This window comes from Pelobates fuscus, chromosome 1, assembly GCF_036172605.1.
Source record: "Pelobates fuscus isolate aPelFus1 chromosome 1, aPelFus1.pri, whole genome shotgun sequence".
NCBI classification, from domain to species: domain Eukaryota; kingdom Metazoa; phylum Chordata; class Amphibia; order Anura; family Pelobatidae; genus Pelobates; species Pelobates fuscus.
In genome coordinates this window covers 425,318,634-425,330,696 of record NC_086317.1, presented here as the reverse complement: position 1 = coordinate 425,330,696, position 12,063 = coordinate 425,318,634, and the positions used below count along the sequence as shown (strand labels likewise).

General features: G+C 43.0%; 2 protein-coding genes across 2 annotated transcripts in view; both read left to right on the top strand.

Annotated features, from left to right (window-relative positions):
* The window catches only part of LOC134570919 (mitochondrial ornithine transporter 1-like), a 184,756-nt gene that overhangs the window by 91,110 nt on the left and 81,583 nt on the right, over positions 1 to 12,063 (top strand). The gene's annotated exons all lie outside the window — the stretch shown is intronic.
* LOC134570900 (mitochondrial ornithine transporter 1-like) overlaps positions 8,851 to 12,063 on the top strand; it is a 30,645-nt gene continuing 27,432 nt past the window's right edge. The window contains exons 1-2 of the mRNA XM_063428898.1: positions 8,851 to 8,941; positions 10,975 to 11,233. Coding sequence (XP_063284968.1) covers positions 8,887 to 8,941; positions 10,975 to 11,233 — 314 coding nt within the window. The 5' untranslated portion in view covers positions 8,851 to 8,886. The remainder of the gene's footprint in view (positions 8,942 to 10,974; positions 11,234 to 12,063) is intronic.

Here is a 12,063-nt window from a genome sequence, read left to right as displayed (position 1 = left end):
ATAAATATACAGGGAGTGCAGAATTATTAGGCAAGTTGTATTTTTGAGGATTAATTTTATTATTGAACAACAACCATGTTCTCAATGAACCCAAAAAACTCATTAATATCAAAGCTGAATATTTTTGGAAGTAGTTTTTAGTTTGTTTTTAGTTTTAGCTATTTTAGGGGGATATCTGTGTGTGCAGGTGACTATTACCGTGCATAATTATTAAGCAACTTAACAAAAAACAAATATATACCCATTTCAATTATTTATTTTTACCAGTGAAACCAATATAACATCTCAACATTCACAAATATAAATTTCTGACATTCAAAAACAAAACAAAAACAAATCACTGACCAATATAGCCACCTTTCTTTGCAAGGACACTCAAAAGCCTGCCATCCATGGATTCTGGTAGTGTTTTGATCTGTTCACCATCAACATTGCGTGCAGAAGCAACCACAGCCTCCCAGACACTGTTCAGAGAGGTGTACTGTTTTCCCTCCTTGTAAATCTCACATTTGATGATGGACCACAGGTTCTCAATGGGGTTCAGATCAGGTGAACAAGGAGGCCATGTCATTAGATTTTCTTCTTTTATACCCTTTCTTGCCAGCCACGCTGTGGAGTACTTGGACGCGTGTGATGGAGCATTGTCCTGCATGAAAATCATGTTTTTCTTGAAGGATACAGACTTCTTCCTGTACCACTGCTTGAAGAAGGTATCTTCCAGAAACTGGCTGTAGGACTTGGAGTTGAGCTTGACTCCATCCTCAACCCTAAAAGCTCATCTTTGATGATACCAGCCCAAACCAGTACTCCACCTCCACCTTGCTGGCCTCTGAGTCGGACTGGAGCTCTCTGCCCTTTACCAATCCAGCCACGGGCCCATCCATCTGGCCCATCAAGACTCACTCTCATTTCATCAGTCCATAAAACCTTAGAAAAATCAGTCTTGAGATATTTCTTGGCCCAGTCTTGACGTTTCAGCTTGTGTGTCTTGTTCAGTGGTGGTCGTCTTTCAGCCTTTCTTACCTTGGCCATGTATCTGAGTATTGCACACCTTGTGCTTTTGGGCACTCCAGTGATGTTGCAGCTCTGAAATATGGCCAAACTGGTGGCAAGTGGCATCTTGGCAGCTGCACGCTTGACTTTTCTCAGTTCATGGGCAGTTATTTTGCGCCTTGGTTTTTCCACACGCTTCTTGCGACTATTTTGAATGAAACGCTTGATTGTTCGATGATTACGCTTCAGAAGCTTTGCAATTTTAAGAGTGCTGCATCCCTCTGCAAGATATCTCACTATTTTTGACTTTTCTGAGCCTGTCAAGTCCTTCTTTTGACCCATTTTGCCAAAGGAAAGGAAGTTGCCTAATAATTATGCACACCTGATATAGGGTGTTGATGTCATTAGACCACACCCCTTCTCATTACAGAGATGCACATCACCTAATATGCTTAATTTGTAGTAGGCTTTCGAGCCTATACAGCTTGGAGTAAGACAACATGCATAAAGAGGATGATGTGGTCAAAATACTCATTTGCCTAATAATTCTGCACTCCCTGTATGCACAACAAAAATAAAGAATTAAAAAAACAAAAACAAAAGGGTGATCTCAATACCTGCACCTACTCCATTGCTGAGTGCCAACATCATATATTTATTTTTATCAAAACAGAAATATGTCCATGAGTTGAACAGTTTGGTGACGGGTGCCATAGAAGAGGTTGTAAATAGCAGTTAAGAGATGCTATTTCTCCAAGTGCAATTAGAAAGAACATCATATGTACATTGAAATGGTACTGGAGACCAACAATGAGAATTACCAGGAATTCAAAATGAATTTAACCTGATTTAATTGTAATTTGTTTTATAACGCTTTGAAAAACTATAAGTATAATTGTGGAATTGTCACTTCTATGGACGTGAGAGCGCCTTGTTCAGTCACCCAGTAAACAGCATTTACCAGGGTGCACAAAGCAGCCTAGGTACGTAAAAAAAACGAATTACCACCGCTTCACTTCTCCATTGTGTGACTTTGCTGCATCATGATGCCTTGGCCGTGCTCACGCACACTTGGGCATCTATACAGAAATGCCATACGAGCAAATACTTGCTTGGGCATTCCTTCACTTCTGCAGGGAGATAGATCTGGAATCCTCTGAAGATAACAGATAAACAATGCAATGATGGGCATACATAATCTGCAAGGAAGGAGATGAAGAATCTCCTGCAGAAAAACAGGAGGCATGCTCAAGATAGAATGGTAGAGCATCTATCCATCTATATCTATCTATCTATCTATCTATCTGTCTGTCTAACTATCGTCTATCTATATGTCTACCTCTCTATAATAAATATATTATATTTATGTATCTATCTATCTATATATATATATATATAGATAGATAGATACATAAATATAATATATTTATTATAGAGAGGTAGACATATAGATAGATATATAATATATATATATATATACATATATATATATATTATATATCTATCTATATATAATATATATTATATATATATATATATATTATCTATCTATCTATATAGATATATAGATAGATAGATAGATAGATTCATATTTTGTTTTTTGTTGTTTTGTTATAGTTTTTATTGGAAAAAATAGAAGGTATACTTTGTATTCTCTACTGAATTGAAGAGTGGACAGTATTTTTGTTATGCCAGTAATTATCGGGGATCAGTATATTTGGTGGATACGAAATCTCATGAGGTCTTTTTGAGGCTGAATACTGTGGAAGAAAAGTAGTTTTTTTTTTTAGAATTGTAACGGCTGTTATATTGACTATTGAATACATTAACACAGTAATACTGATTCGCATAGAATGTCTCTACTGTCTCATGACTATCTCATGGCAAGAGATGTTAAAATAATCACGAGTTCTGCCAGGTGACAAAATGAACTTGTACTTGCATACACCTGCCAACTGTGATAAGCAAACCTGCAATGTTTACTTGTGTTTTTCTTTCACAACCATACACTAGAATGTAGAAAGTAAAATATGACCTGAAAAATCAATAATCAATAAATAAACCGTAATTAATTATTAGAGCCTATTGTGCTAATTCTTTAAAACCTCATCTGAGGCCTTAAATGTGTTTTAACCCCTTAAGGACCAAACTTCTGGAATAAAAGGGAATCATGACATGTCACACATGTCATGTGTCCTTAAGGGGTTAAGAATAGATTTTAACAAGCTCCACTAAAGCAATGCTTTAAACCAACTTAGTATTAAGTATTAGTTAGCAGCTGCTACCTGTGATTCACGGAAAGGTAATAGTGCTGAATTGGAAACCAAATTGCAAAATTTAGGCCAAAATTGACAATACAGAAAAACATCTCAGCCGAGGCTGTTATAACTATTTTGACCAAATATGTGCAACTTTGTCTTCAGCTCTCTATAATTTATAGTGTTTGCATTTATGTTTTTAGTGAATAAACTATATTTTTTTTAGTGTGGTTTAGGGTTTAATATTTATGATTTTCTGATCAATTCCCCAAAATTAGTCATTAAGTGAATAGTCAGTCTGTCTTCTAACACATTGCTTCTCCCTAATTATTATTTTAATTTTATTAATGACACGGAGGCGAGTATTATGCTATCTCTTTCTTACTTTATTCCTCAGCAGCAAAGAGAAAATATAACTGAAAGAGAAAAAATGTAAAATATGAACAATATGTACCAGTATTGTTTACCTGTTGTAGCATTTTACTAGATTAATATTTTGATGTCTAACTGTTGTTTTTCACGTGTTTCTGTGTTTTTACTGTATTTTGCACTTGTATTTGTGTGTTTTTCCATCCCCTGCGCTCTGCCCGGTTTTCCCTGCCTGTTCTGCACTGTTCCTTTGCAGGCAAGAGTCCCGGGCTAGCAGGGGACGTTTTTCACTTGGAGCTTTTCTGCTCCTTGGTTCCCCCTCCCTTCCCTCGCGGCCGCGTGTGCAGCCGCGTTATCAGCCGGCCCGATCGGTCTCCTCGCACCCGCTGGTGCGAGGGAGTTCCCGGCCACGTCTGGTGCACGCCCTCCCCAGCCATTGACGGAGGAGGAGCTCTGAGGCACCCGCGGCGCACCCTGCATGCGGCGGCCATCTTTTGCCTTCAGCGAACACGTGGTTTGGTGTTACTCGGCGGCCGGCTCCCTGTACCTCTCCCTGCTCGTTTTTATTTACTGTAAGGTATTTCCTCTATGGGTTACTCAACCCTCTCTGTTTAGGTTAGTTGTTTCTTCCCCATTTAGTCTGTCTTTCTGCTGTTAGGGTGCCTTGTTACCCTGCACTTGCCCTGTGAATATATATTTAAAGGTACAGTTCTACTTACCTTAGACTGGTGTTTCTCTGCTCTGCAAACTATGCAGGTTAGAGGTGAAGGGTCTGATAGCCCCTATTATCCCAGTATGGATCCTTTACAGACCCCTACCATTGGGGAGATGGGCCTCACTCCATTTCAGGAGTTCCAGGCCCTCATTAATTCCACCATGCAGAGGGCGCTGGCCTCGGCCATGGGGACTGTGTCTTCGTCCCTGTCTCATACCATTCAGCAGGTGTTGACACAGCCCCTGGCCCCTTCTCTTTTGCCCACTCCCCAGCCTGTACTACAGCCCCAGGCGAGTCGCAAGGCTCAGGCAAAGACTAAGCACGTCTCTCCCGATGTGATGCAGGTGTTACCTGCCCTGACTGACGTGCCTATGGCCGTCCAAGATGGCGCGTTACTGCGCAAGATAGCCGCTGGCCAGGCAAAATCGGCCAGAAAGTGGAAACGGGCGCGTGCCCGTGGTGATGATGGATCGGATACGATCAGAGTGGGGAGACGGACTCGGATGCCCCTGACTACGCCTCGTATGAGGAAGGGGGCTCCGGCGATGAGGCGGGGTTTGACCCTTCGGCGCTTCCTCCAGGTGAGGGGCAGGACATATGTGATCCTTAGGGTTACCCCCTGTTCAATCCTGATGACCTTCGCCATCCTCGCTCGGCGGAATGGGACCCGCCCGCGCACATTGCCAGTTATCTAGCACTACGTATGCGTACCCCTCTATCCAAGGAGGGGCGCAGTAAATTGAGGGCTAAGTGCCCGAGGCCTTCAATGCCTGATGCGTCGTGCAAGACGCCAGAGGTTGATCCTCAAATTACCCAGTTGCTGGCAAAAACGGGTTGGAAACCCAGAAAGGGACTGGAGTTTTCACTCCATAATTGCCAGGACAAGATTCTGGACACCCTGGGACCCGCTGCCAAGCTTTATGAGCTTTTGGAGGCGGCTAAGGCAGGGAACAAACCCCTTGACTTCGATGAAGCAATCGGGTGGGTCCAGTGGTTGATTTGCCTTTTCAGCAACGCGAACACTGCCATGTCGGCTGAGCGCCGCAAGGCGATTTTGCTCAAAATTGGGCCCAAGTTGGTGAATCTAGCGGTGAAAAAAACGGGTGCTTCAGCCAAGGGTATGCTCTTTGGGGAGTCTTTTGTTAAAGATTTAGGCTCCTTTGTATGCACCTTCACTGCCCTAGATAAGGCCCAGTCAAACCTGAAGCGTGTTTTTGGCCCAAAGGTTTTCCATGGGGCCGGGAGGTATAGGAGCCGTCCGCCGGGCCGTGGAAATCGAGGTCCTTCACGGACTCACAGAGGTTCCTTTACTGCCCCTCGTGCCTATCAGGATTATAAGCGCGCGCCCTTTTTTTCCTCATGCGGGAGACCGTGGCAGAATCGAGGAGGTCGTGGACAGCCCTCGTACAGACGCCCCTACGGTGAGTACCCCCGTGTGTATGGTTTTACGGGAAAGCGTGGGAGGCAGACTAGCACTATTTCTTGATATGTGGGACATGATCACCACAGATTTATGGGTTCTGGATACGGTCAGGGATTTCCACCTAGATTTGTTGTCTCCCCCGTCCAGATTTGTGTCCCACAGGAACTGAAGTTACCGGAAGAGCAGTCCGGGTTGATTACCGCGGAGATCGCGGAACTTTCTGCCAAACGAGCTATCCAGGAAATCCCCTACGACCACCCGGGGTTCCTAAGAAATTTGTTCCTCGTTGCCAAGAAAGGCGGAAGTGTCCATCCGGTGATAAACCTCAAACACCTCAACGGTTTCCTCCGTTGCCATCACTTCAAGATGGAAGGTGTTCATTGTCTCAGAGACCTACTCCGTCAAGGAGACTGGATGGTCAAACTGGACCTCAAAGATGCCTTTTTGACCATACCCATGGTGGAAGAGCACTGGGACTTATTGCACTTTACGTGGCAATGACGTTGGTGGCGGTTTACCTGTCTGCCGTTTGGTCTATCTTTGGCTCCATGGTGTTTCACGGAGGTGATGAAACCCGTAGTGGCATTCCTCAGAGCTCGAGGGGTCTGCATGATTATCTACCTGGACGACATACTGATTATATCTTCGTCCCCCGATCAACTTCTCAGACACCTGGAATGGACGGTGAATCTCCTGGAAGGCTTAGGTTTCCTCATAAATTGGGAGAAATCTATTGTGGCCCCGGTACAGAGGATAGAATTCCTGAGTTTCGAGGTCGATTCGGTCGCCCAGTTCTTGTTCCTTCCGGAGGCCAAGTTAAAGTCTATGAAGAAGGAGATAAGGCGTGCGCTATGAGCCACCTCTCTATCCATGCGACAATTGGCGAGGGTGATCGGTCTTTTGGCCTCATCGATTCAGGCGATTTTTCCGGGTCCACTACACTATCGGGCCCTACAACGTCTGAAGGGATCCCATCTTCGGTCGGGCGGTTCATACAAAAGCGAATTGAGCCTGGACAGGGATTCCAAAGAAGAACTGCAGTGGTGGTTGGACCATATGGAAGCTTGGAACGGCTGGGCCATCTTCGGCACCGCTCCGGATATGGTAAAAGAATCGGACGACAGCCTACATGGTTGAGGCGCTCGCTGCGGCAGTGTCTCCACAGGTGGAAGATGGTCCGAAGTCGAGTCGAGACTGCACATAAATTGCCTAGAACTGTTAGCGGGATCATTCGCCATTCGGAGTCTATCTCCGACTCAGGGAAATTGTTGCGTTCTTCTACGCATGGACAATGTGTCCGCGGTCAGGTATATGAATCACCTGGGTGGAACAAAATCAAAACAACTGGCGAACTTGGCAAAGGACTTCTGGCAGTTTTGCCTCCACAGCGCTGTATCGGTTACGGCCGAACACATCCCGGGATTGGACAACGAATGGGCAGATTGGAATTCGCGTTACCTGAAAGACTCAGGAGATTGGCATCTGCTACCTTCGACCTTTCGACAGATAGATCGGCTATGGGGTCCGTTGCAACTGGATTTGTTCGCATCCAGACTGAACTCCTAACTGCCCCACTGCTTCAGTTGGAGGCCGGACCCAGCGGACCCAGCGGACCCAGCGGACCCAGGGTATCCGTTTCTCTAGACCTCCGAGATCCAGGCATTCATCGTTTTGGGATGTTAGCGTTGTTCTTGGTTTCTTGGAGTCGTGGCCCCGTAATGAGAAGTTAACGCTAAAACAGTTGTCATGGAAATTGGTTATGCTCCTATGTCTCCTTTCATGCAAGAGAGTCTTGGACGTCAGAGCTTTGGACTGGAACGCAATCTCATTCGCCCCCGAGGGTGTGTCATTTAACATCTCGAGGAGGACTAAGTCGGCTTCTAAGTCGGTGGACTACCCTAGGTGTTCAGTCAGACATGCCCTGTGTCCTGTGGCTTGTCTCTGAGTTTACTTGGATCGGACCTGCCAGTTGAGGTCATCGGACTTGTCTCAACTGTTTATTTCCTTTAGGACACCATTTCTCCCGGTCTCCTTGACTACGTTGGCTCGTTGGGTTAAGAGTCTCCTTTCCGCTGCAGGGATTGATACTTCAATCTTTTCGGCTCATTCGGTTAGAGGTGCCATGGCATCAAAGGCTTCTACGATGGGATGTCGTTTGGATGATAATTTGAAGGCGGCAGATTGGTCTAAGGAATCTACGTTCCGCGATTTGTATTACCTCCCGATTGAACATGTTTCTTCGTTAGTTGTGGCTCAGCTTTAAACTAGCATAATAGGAACCTCCGTGTCATTAATAAAATTCCCAGATTTTACTAATAACATGACGTAAAGTCATGATTTTATTTATGACACGGAGGCGAGTATTATTCCCGCCCACCCTCCCGTGGGTCTGGGTCATATTTACGATATTGGTTCAATCGGGGGGTCTTCTTCTCTCACGGTAAGTACCCATGATTTACTTGTTATTGGGTATGCGGTATAGTCTTTGTATTGTGATATATATGATATTCTGACAATGGTGTAGTTTGTATACAGGCCGCATGGTTCTGATATGTTGCACTCAGATCCTAAGTTTGGAGTTTACCACCTATTTCTCTGTTTTACAGCTTGATTTCGTTGTGATGACGTCTACCATGTTGTAGATTGTTAATTCCTGAAGTGGATATTTCAGTTTGGGTCTTCGGTTCAGAAGGCAAAGAAGAGGAAGTGGAAGTGCATAGCAAGACATTTATGGACTATTCCTATAAGCTGATTGGCTGCCCTGTTACTAGGCAGATATGGTTGTATCTGTTATATATTGTTCATATTTTAAATTTTTTCTCTTTCAGTTATATTTTCTCTTTGCTGCTGAGGAATAAAGTAAGAAAGAGATAGCATAATAGGAGCCTCCGTGTCATTAATAAAATCATGACTTTACGTCATGTTATTAGTAAAATCTGGGAATTGTAATGACTATGATTAGATTTAATATATCTCTTTGGAACATATCCAATTAAGCCTCTTCTCAAACCTTTTAGTTTTTTAGTATTACTGTGAGATTTCTGACCATTTATCTGCTATGTGATTGTCTTTGAGTTAATGCATGTTTCTGCTGCTCAGGGATAGAATCGTATTGGTAAAAGAACAACATGAAGTCAAATCATACCATTCAGGCAGCCATAGACCTCACAGCGGGAGCTGCAGGTAACTTGTGATTGTGTAGGCCACCCTACATGTGACATGCTCTGACCTTGATTAGTATTTGTTCTGTCGGCTGGTGGCGAGCACTGTAGACTTGCTATCAAACATATTATTTACCAGACATTTTCTGGCATGACACATTAACACCTGTGTGACGGTCTGTTTATAGTAGAGACGTACTGGATACCGCACTCACCAAATAACCCAGGTGCTCTGAAGTCAGGGCGGGCCAGGCCTCCGTTCCAAGATATGTTAAAAAAAAAAATAACGGTCCGGGCACTCTGGGATAACAAAAATAGCAGCTTTATTGGGGCAAAAGCAGCAACGTTTCGACCTTAACAGGTCTTTATCAAGCTTGATAAACATAGAAACATAGAATGTGACGGCAGATAAGAACCATTCAGGCCATCTAGTCTGCCCAATATTTTAAAATAAAATAAAGACCCACTAGGTCGAATAATATTTACTGGTCCTCCAGGATTACAAATACAATTTGGAAATATATGTGCACAGTAATGCTTCTTTATTAGAACCTATCACATCTACATAAAGCAGTGAGAAAAAGGCCCTCCTGGTTGTCAATCAAACATCCCAGAGACATTATAAAATGAACGATTACCAATTTTACTTGTATAAATGTAAGAAAGAGAGGGCACTCTGTTAACCCAAAGCTGTAGTGTTCCTTTAAAGAGACACTGGTCTCAATCAATTGATTTCCATAGCACTGCACCTATTGTATAAACCCCTGGTGTGCAGTATGGCTTTATGCAATAAGTACAGATAGATTAGAAAGATTCTACTATACAAATGTATAATAATCTGTGCAGATCTGTACGGCATCTCGAGCATCCATTCACTAAACTTTGGCTGCTTTCAAACATGGAAAGTTATGAAAGAGAATTAAAAGAAGGACTTGAATAAAAAAAGGATATGAATTCTTCTCAATAATATTTTTTCACATGAATGCCAACATGACAGAGAATCTTACTAGTTTCTATGGTTTCCCGTAACAACTATATGCTAACAACACCCATCCACATCTACCTTTCAACTCAATCTCTCTCCTGACCTCCTAGAGTGTACCGTAAGCTGCCACTATTTTGTCTCCAACCAATGACATGTCTCTTGAAACTCAATGTGGCCTATTTATCAAAGTGTTCTGTCTAACAAGTGGTTTAAAGTACAAAATGTGGGGCTATCCCCCTGGAGACAAGTGAAACCAGCAGACACATGCCACGGGTACAAAGTTGCTCCTCTTTGTACACTTTGATAGGTATGCCCCTAAGCTTTATATCTCTCCCTCATTAAAAGCAAACCTCCCTGTAAGTAAATTGAACACCAATGAACACAAATGGCAAGCTCATATCTTGGTATTTTAACTTTAGTTTTGACTCAGGTCTCTCTTATACTCTCAGCTTGTCTCCAAATACTTTCATTTTGCAAGGCTATATGTCATTTCAACCTAGATTGTAAGCTGATATGAACTAGTCCCTCTTTATCTGCAAAGAATGGTGATGGGCAATATTTCAAGCTGTAATAACGTCATTAAGTACAAATGTCACAAAGACAATGTTCATACCCCTCAATATCCATGTTCTGAGTTGCAAGACCAGCCAGTGACATGAATCAAACCAAAGGCAGTGTGGTGACTAGTGTTTTGGTTGGTTATGTGACACGCAGTTGGTTGCAGCACAAAACTATATGCATGCTTGAGAGTTAAAGTGATAAATAATTTTCTCATACCAGGCTGCCTGCCAATCAAGCTGGCCAGCCCACTAAGTGCGGATAATGCAGATAGCGCTGTTGCACTCTAATGGTGGGCTTATTCTATGCTTTTTGGGGACAGCTCTTTGCTGGGACACCAGAGAAGCAAAGTCAAAATGATGTGACAGGACCCTGAAATCAGGACTGTCCTGTCAAAATCGGGATGATTGGGAGGCCTGCAATGTTGCAGACGAGTTAAAATTACCATTAAAATAATTGTTTTACTTTTTATATTTATTATTTATTCATCTTTTATGACATTATATTTCCAGGTGGCACCGCTTGTGTATTAACAGGACAACCCTTTGACACTGCCAAGGTGAAGATGCAAACATTTCCTAACCTGTACCGAGGGCTCATGGACTGTGCAGTGAAGACGTACAAACAGATTGGGTTCAGGGGCTTCTATAAAGGGACCGGCCCGGCACTTATTGCCAACATAGCGGAGAACTCTGTGCTTTTTATGAGCTATGGGTTCTGTCAAAGAGTTGTACGCAACGTTGTTGGATTAGGGAAGAACGCACCTCTAAGGTCAGTGTGACACAAAGTAATAAATGTCCTAAATAAGAAAAACAGGAAATATTGGTAGCACAGATGAATTGCAGGGAATTTAATTAATTGGACATGATCGCATAAACCCCTTCCTTTCTAAAAACATGTTAACACATGCAACTTTAATTTTGCTGTGAAAAGGAATGCCTAATTAAATTTGGCCCGTAATGTTCCATTTACCATCCCTTTTGCTCCAGTGTTGCTTTTCACCCTGCAGCAAAACAAATTTCTCTGCTTCTTTATCAGAGCCCTGAATGTCCCTTCCGCATGTCTTCAGATTGTAAATGACAATATCCAAGCTCCTCTACCCTCTATCAACTTTTTGGGGAAAGAAGGGAGGGATCTGAGATACTGGGTACAATATCAGCTTGCAATACCCTAGCTTTATAGTGCAGGTTCTTGATCTCATTGTACCTACTTTATGCAATTTGGTTTAATTAAAGCGGCACTGTCACACCCGCTCCCCCTGAAAAATTTGTATTTCATAAAGATAGAACACATTAGATAGAATCTATGCAAATTCTGCAAAGTCCCCAGACAGTGACAGTGCTAATTTAAAATACCCATACACAGAGAACTTTTATATGTATTAAGGCCGTTTGGCCTGTATTTGTGGGAGAAGGCTTAAATTAATTCACTCCCCTATATAAGGGACACCCCTTACCTGACTCATATCGCTTGAGGTCAGCATCAGAATGAATTCCACTTCCGGGTCATCCAGACGCCATTTTACCTGATTACTCCATGAGGTTTTCTAAGCAGAGCTGTGTCAGGAATCCAGCCACAGGCTTTTCCGGCCTACCACCTTC